Genomic DNA, 7,737 nt, shown 5'->3' with positions numbered 1-7,737 from the left:
GAAGTTTTTATAGTTTATTTAAAGAACATCTATTTTAATGTTGTTACTGTTTTCAAAATATTTTATTTTTCCTAGTTTCCTTTTCTCACTAGGCTATTTTCCCTGTTGGGACCCCTGGGCTAATAGCATCGGCTTTCCAAACTACGATGGTAACTTAGCAAGTAATAATAATAATAATAATAATAATAATAATAATAATAATAATAATGGAAATTTCTATGAACAGCTATTCGTTATGGCTATGGGTAATTCTTTGCTTCCTCAGTTGCCATATATATATATATATATATATATATATATATATATATATATATATATATATATATATATATATATGTGTGTGTGTGTGTGTGTGTGTCTGTGTGTGTATATATACATATATACATATATATACAGTATATATACATATATATATATATATATATATATATATATATATATATATATATGTGTGTGTGTATATATATACATATATACATATATATATATACAGTATATATATATATATATATATATATATGTATATATGTATTCAAATAAACCATATATTTTTGATACATTAATGTCTAGATTCTCTTAATGACCTCGAGATCAGAGCCCCAGGTGAAATCACACAAAGACAACAGCTTCTAACCGGATGGGAGTCGAACCCTGGTCCAGAAAACTTGTATAAACATTGACATACCACTTGGCCACGAAGAAAGTATGATTAGTTATTATTCACAATGGAACATTTTATACGATGCCTTTTTTGGCAAAGTTATTTATGTTTAGTAATAGAAATCTCTCTCTCTCTCTCTCTCTCTCTCTCTCTCTTCTCTCTCTACATCATATACAGTACTACCTCGTAACGAGAATAAAGAGTAGAATTGAAATACATCAAAGAATTAAAAATGTTCTTTAGAGTTTATTATTCAAACACAACATTTTAACACCTAAGCCCCATGGAGAAATAGTAGGCTACCTGATGTAACCTTTCTACAGAAGGGAGCATGACACCCAAAACGTGACCCTGCCCTGACCCCAACAGCTGAGCTGCACAGTGTATATAAAGAAGGCAGTCTCTGCTCCAGACATCATATTGTTTACGATTCTTGCTGGAGGAAGCTTCTTCTTCTCTCACTTCTCTCCATTTCTCTGAATAGCTTGTGGAGACTCGGTCTTCTCTTCACCATTGAGACCATGTTCAGGATATTGGCCACTTTGATGGTAGTTGGTAAGTTTGAATTTTTTTACATTAATATGCATGAGTCTACACGCTCTTATACACACAAACACACACACATATATATACATACATATATATATATATATATATATATATATATATGTATGTATATATATATATATATATATATATATATATATATATATATATGTATTGTAAATCAATCCCTTGAACGCTCACGCAGCAAGCCATAAGTCTAGAAACCTTATACCATAAATACTTTCAGAACACCGTTAGTGTTTGTGTATGAAAGGATATAATATTAATATATATCACTTTCCTCGACTTCTATTTTATCCATTTTGAAGGGACATGAAATGGAATTACTGGGTGATTTTCATTGTGATTTGCCTTATGAATGAGGAGTTAACCGTCTGAGATGCAGATATAATATTTCCTTTAATTTTTGATATTTGTAACTAATAGATAATCTCTCTCTCTCTCTCTCTCTCTCTCTCTCTCTCTCTCTCTCTCTCTCTCTCTCTCTCTCTCTCATGTGCTTATTTGGATCAGCATAGTTTTTACATTTAGAATACGTTTTCTACGTACAGTATGTAGATATGTTCATTAACTGCAGTAAGTTCAAAATTTAAAACCTAAATGACACTGTCTGGACTTAGGTTAGTTAATTCATAACTAAGGAAGGATTTAAAAACAAATATATGAACATATACCAAATTATGCATAGTTTTGATGCAATGGATAACCAATTTATTTTCGAAGCGTAACTTAAGGCTGCATTTGTCAGAGAATTGCAAATTATTTGTGTTCTTTTAACAAAATTATATATATTTTTCATGTACAGGAATAAAAACTTCTGACAACTCCTGTAAGATACCCATATATTATTTCCATGTTACTATCCTAAGACATCTGCGTATGCACACTTGATCCTACACAATCTCAACTGCGTGTGGCTCACTTAACATCTTGATGAGATGAAAACCCATACGTTTATTTACTCCAATAATCGTCAAGGGAATTAACATTCACTTAATTGAAGGATTTCTGTCATCATATTATGTTCCTTCCTTAACAGATTGATAATCAAAATCATTATAAACCTGTCATCATTTCCTGCAAGAAAATTATCGGTGCATAATCTCGTTTTGCGTGAGATATCTGCTGCTCGAGAGGTCTGTACCTTCTTAGAATAATATCTTTATGTTCTTTCGGTAACTTTGCTAACTAAACCTCCGTTTATCTCTTTTACAACGCCAAAAGGTGAAATGAACATCAATACTGGTTCGGGTTCCAGATTCCTCATTGCCCCCTCCACAATACTACGATTGCGGGTACACTACTACAAGCGTTGGTGCAAAGTGTTGCAATATGCTGAGAATTTAATTCCTCAGTTACCCTTTTTTCTTTTCTTTTTTTTATATATACGCCAACTTCTTTGCTTGACGATTCTATTTTCCTCAATTCTATGCCAACTGCTTCACTATTTTCTTAATTATTTACAGCTAAACATAACCTCTGTTGTATCATCTGTCTCTGCACAACTCATTGAGCCTATGATTTTCATTCCTGTTTTAATCATTTTCTTTCAAGTCTGTCATATTCAACTTTGACTTCATTATTATCATATCTTCCTTATTGTTAAGTTTACTTATGTAATCTCTTCTGCCATTATCTTTTGCAAACCTCATCTTGGTTATCTTACAATATCATATATATATATATATATATATATATATATATATATATATATATATATATATATATATATATACAGTATATATATATATATATATATATATATATATATATATATACACTGTATATATATATATATAGAGAGAGAGAGAGAGAGAGAGAGAGAGAGAGAGAGAGAGAGAGAGAGAGAGAGAGAGAGAGAGAGCGCATTGTTTTTAGAACAAAGAATTATTAAAAAAAAAAATGGCCAATTCTTTCCTTTACCTTTCAGGTTCGGTAGGAAGATGTTTAGGTGCCCTACTCCCCCATAGCAATGGCAACGGAAATGGTGGTTATACTTATGGCAACGGCAATGGCAACGGAAATGGCGTTTATGTTAATGGAAACGGCAATGGCAACGGAAATGGCGTCTATGCTAATGGTAACGGCAACGGAAATGGAGTTTATGCTAATGGAAACGGCAATGGCAACGGAAATGGCGTCTATGCTAATGGTAACGGCAATGGAAATGGAGTTTATGCTAATGGAAACGGCAACGGAAATGGCGTTTATACTAATGGTAACGGCAATATTTTCAATGGCAATACGAATGGCTATGCGAACGGCAATGGCGTGCTGAATGGGGCCAATGGAATTGCTGTCAATGGCAACGGTGCTAATGGCAATGGCAACGGCGCATACACAAACGGCAATGGAGTTAACGGAAACGGTAATGGAGTATACACGAATGGTAATGGCAACGGAATTGCAGTCAACGGCAACGGCGCCTATAGCAATGGCAATGGTAATGGGGCCTACACCAATGGCAACGGCTTCGGAGGTAACGGCATTAATGGAAACGGTTTCGCAGTGAACGGATTAGCAGCCTTGGCCGAAGCCATCCCGGGAGGCGGTGTGCCCGGGCAAGACTTCCCCATTTTGGCATCAGTGCCCATCACAGAATTCGTTTGCGACGGTCTCCTTCCTGGGTACTATGCTGATATTTCGTCTGAAGCAAGATGCCAGGTAATTAAATTCGTCTATTGTTTACTTATAAAGAGAGAGAGAGAGAGAGAGAGAGAGAGAGAGAGAGAGAGAGAGAGAGAGAGAGAGAGAGAGAGAGAGAATTTTTACATTTTAGTTTTTCCTTAGAAATGTAGCCTAGCTTCAATTTACCCAAGATCAAATTCCCCCTGATAAATTCAACTTTCAGATTCCCGTTAGTTTTCCTTATGGAATTTCAATCTTGATTTACTTCATAATAAATTCAAAATACGCAAAAAAAGTAATAAACAAGTATTCTAGCCAAATTTTAATCTAAGAGATTATATTACTTTCATAGTTTAATGACATCTAGTTCTTTCAAAAAAACAATTTTTTTTCGCCTATCTTTTTTTTCTTGTTTGATCATTGTAGTTGCAACATGTTTTAAGTAATTGAAAGGTTGCTAAAAGTCCAGGCGAAATTTTGGCCAGGTGTTCTGCTCATGTGTGATAAACTTTGCTTTTAAGTTTTTTTTTTTATTAAGGAACTTATCATTTATACTTTACTTTAACTTTAGATTTAGAAATCTCAAGCTGATCGTTGGCAGAAGTGTTAGATAAAAAAGACATTGATAAAGTTTGAGAGAGTATTTTTGACAAATCGGAGGCCCTTTAGTTTGTTAGGGAGATCAATGTTATACTGATTTTATGTGTTCTCTTTATCTTATTTTATAATTGTTTTACCTTCCAAAGGCTATCTTTGGAAGAAAAGTAAAATGGTATTCTTCATAATGAGTAGACCATTCAAGGAAGAACAGTAGAATAAGATCCTTCAGAATAAAAGTCCATAATACGAAGAATGCCAGTTGAATAACATACTTCCAAAGACAAAGACAGATAGGTAGAATAACATTCTTCAAATAGTAAAGGCTATTGTAGGAAAATACATAAAAATAGCATCCTTCAAAAGACGAAAAAACATCCTTGGAAAGTAAGACAGATTAGACCCAAAAGGTCTGACAGACCCCTTCACTCCTAAGACGGGAGATGATAAAAAAAACAGGAAATGAGGTACACCTGACTAGAGAATAGAGCAAGTCCCATTAAGTTCCTTATTAATCTCATTGTTTCGCTGTGGAAATCTTCAGTACAAAAAGAAAGGAGGACTTAAGTAGTTTTACCAAGATTTCATATGGGTTTGATGTAATTATCTCGTGAAGCAGTTCCCAAGGGCAATGAGTGTGATTGGATTTTAACTATTAAAAATACTTTTATCGAATGTAAAAGTTTCGAAAGAGAGAGATCTATGTTTTGATGAGAAAAGCTTTATCGGCTTTTTATAGGAATCTGAGAATTTCTGTTTTTAGAATTCTAACTTTTTAATAAACAGGTCATTATGTAAGATGTAAATTCAGTTCATCACAGATTTTTACCATATAATGTATTTATTTTTTCTTCCATAAATTTAATGTCTTATTTTACCCTTTTATTTAGTTTTAATATAAATAGTTCTCTCCTCGAATTTAATCAGCCCAGCTCTATAAGAGTCGAGCTTGACTCACTTGGCTGGTCAATCTCCTCCTTCGAATAATAATGATAATGTATCATCGGCAGGTGTTCCACATCTGCCAGGCGGACGGGAGACTGGACTCTTTCCTGTGCCCCAACGGGACCATCTTCCACCAGCAGTTCTTCGTGTGTGATTGGTATTACAACGTCGACTGCTCCAGCTCGCCTCAGTTCTTCGGCCTCAACGCTGACATTGGCAGAGTCAATGGCAATGGCAATGGTGGTGCCAATGGAAATGGCAATGGAGTTGTCATTGGCAATGGTAATGGAGTTGTCATTGGCAATGGAAATGGCTACACCAACGGTAATGGAAATGGCTACACCAATGGCAATGGTGCTGTCAATGGAAATGGCTACACCAACGGTAATGGTGCTGTCAATGGAAATGGCTACACCAACGGTAATGGAAATGGCTACACCAATGGCAATGGTGCTGTCAATGGAAATGGCTACACCAACGGTAATGGTGCTGTCAATGGAAATGGCTACACCAACGGTAATGGTGCTGTCAATGGAAATGGCTACACCAACGGTAATGGTGCTGTCAATGGAAATGGCTACACCAACGGTAATGGTGCTGCCAATGGAAATGGCTACACCAACGGTAATGGTGCTGTCAATGGAAATGGCTACACCAATGGTAATGGTGCTATTAATGGTAATGGGAACGGCTACACCAATGGAAATGGAAATGGATATGCCAATGGTAACGGTGTTATCAACGGTAATGGAAATGGCTACACCAATGGCAACGGAAATGGCTACACCAATGGCAACGGAAATGGTTACACCAATGGCAATGGAAATGGCAACGGAAATGGCTACACCAATGGCAACGGAAATGGCTACACCAATGGCAACGGAAATGGCTACACCAATGGCAACGGAAATGGTTACACCAATGGCAATGGAAATGGCAACGGAAATGGCTACACCAATGGCAATGGAAATGGCTACACCAATGGCAACGGAAATGGCTACACCAATGGTAATGGTGTTATCAACGGTAACGGAAATGGCTACACCAAAAGGAATGGAGCTGCCAACGGAAACGGCTACTCCAATGGGAATGGAAAAAAGAATGGATATCGAAATGGAAAATCAAATGGATACGGATATTCAGGGTGATGACATTGTAGTCATATTTTCCATTTTCTATAGTTGCCATTCTCAGTATATAACTATTTATTCCTCTCTCTTCTTCTTCTTCTTCTTCTTCTTCTTCTTCTTCTTCTTCTTCTACAACTGATTTACTTGTAATTTTACAATTTCTAAAAAACCAGACTTTTCCACAAGCTGTTTAGAATTTTCGAATCTTTATTTGTAAACAATTTGCATCTTTTTTTTCGAAATGAAGAACGATAACTTTTAGGTTAAGCTTCGAGTCTCGCTGAGGTTTAAGCTTTTGTTCATAAGGAAGCTTAATAAGCCTCGGTATGATATTGACGACTACCATGTTCGATGACCATGGTCTTAGTAACGCCATTTGCTGAAATAATTCATATATGTATATATATATAAATTATATATATATATATATATATATATATATATATATATATATATATATATATATATATATATATATATATATATATATATATATATATATATATATATATATTATAATGTGTTGAGTAAGAAAGTGTAAAAGTTTTTGAATTTTATAACCCAACTGATAATGCTTTTTGTTTCTTGAAGACTTGTTAAGTACGAATAACATCAGTTGTTGATTTTGTGAATTTTAGGTCACAAATAAATTATATATATTTGAATACTCTTTTCATTATACCAATATAATTTTGGTTTAGAACTGTCAGTCTATAAAATAAGGTTACAAAATTATTTCTAAAGCTGAAATAATTCTTAAAAGCTAAATAACTCTTTGATAAATTTATCTATACATTAAGCTATTAAAAAAATATTAACCAAAAATGTACTTCTTGACTATATGCTATCGGCACATCTATTAATCCAGATCATTAATCCAAACTTAAAAATATCATTAACAGAAGCAGGGTATTTTTCATGGATTTTATATTAATTTAATCTATATAAAGATCATTTTGTGTTACAAGTAGTTGTTTTCAGATAAGCAAAATCTACAAGTAGTTCTTTCATCAAAAAATAATCTACAAGTAGTTGTTTTCCGATAAGAACAATCTACAAGTAGTTGTTTTTACACAAGAGCAGTCTACAATTAGTTGTTTTCAGACAAGAACAATCTACAAGTAGTTGTTTTTACACAAGAAAAATCTACAATTAGTTGTTTTCAGACAACAGCAATCTACAAGTAGTTGTTTTCACACAAGAACAAAC

At 34.1% G+C, this 7,737-nt stretch overlaps 1 protein-coding gene across 1 annotated transcript; it reads left to right on the top strand.

The window, feature by feature from the left end:
- Positions 1–1,182: 1,182 nt before the first annotated feature.
- Positions 1,183–6,902, top strand: LOC137655975 (probable cyclin-dependent serine/threonine-protein kinase DDB_G0292550). The gene is made up of 3 exons (XM_068390176.1): positions 1,183–1,216; positions 3,159–3,892; positions 5,464–6,902. The coding sequence occupies exons 1-3, from the start codon at positions 1,183–1,185 to the stop codon at positions 6,544–6,546; spliced, it is 1,851 nt and encodes a 616-aa protein (XP_068246277.1). The 3' UTR covers positions 6,547–6,902.
- The last annotated feature ends 835 nt before the right edge of the window (positions 6,903–7,737 follow it).

Source organism: Palaemon carinicauda, chromosome 17 (genome assembly GCF_036898095.1).
Source record: "Palaemon carinicauda isolate YSFRI2023 chromosome 17, ASM3689809v2, whole genome shotgun sequence".
In the NCBI taxonomy this organism is placed as follows: domain Eukaryota; kingdom Metazoa; phylum Arthropoda; class Malacostraca; order Decapoda; family Palaemonidae; genus Palaemon; species Palaemon carinicauda.
The sequence above is the reverse complement of the archived record's forward strand: the minus strand, read 5'-3'. Positions and strand labels throughout refer to the sequence as shown.

What these genes read in the sequence shown, in the direction of transcription:
- LOC137655975 (XM_068390176.1), top strand. Translation starts at nt 1,183, where the DNA reads ATGTTCAGGATATTGGCCACTTTGATGGTAGTTG. An exon ending in GGCCACTTTGATGGTAGTTG is followed by an intron (nt 1,217 to 3,158) that starts GTAAGTTTGAAT and finishes TTTACCTTTCAG; the next exon opens with GTTCGGTAGGAAGATGTTTA. An exon ending in CGTCTGAAGCAAGATGCCAG is followed by an intron (nt 3,893 to 5,463) that starts GTAATTAAATTC and finishes TATCATCGGCAG; the next exon opens with GTGTTCCACATCTGCCAGGC.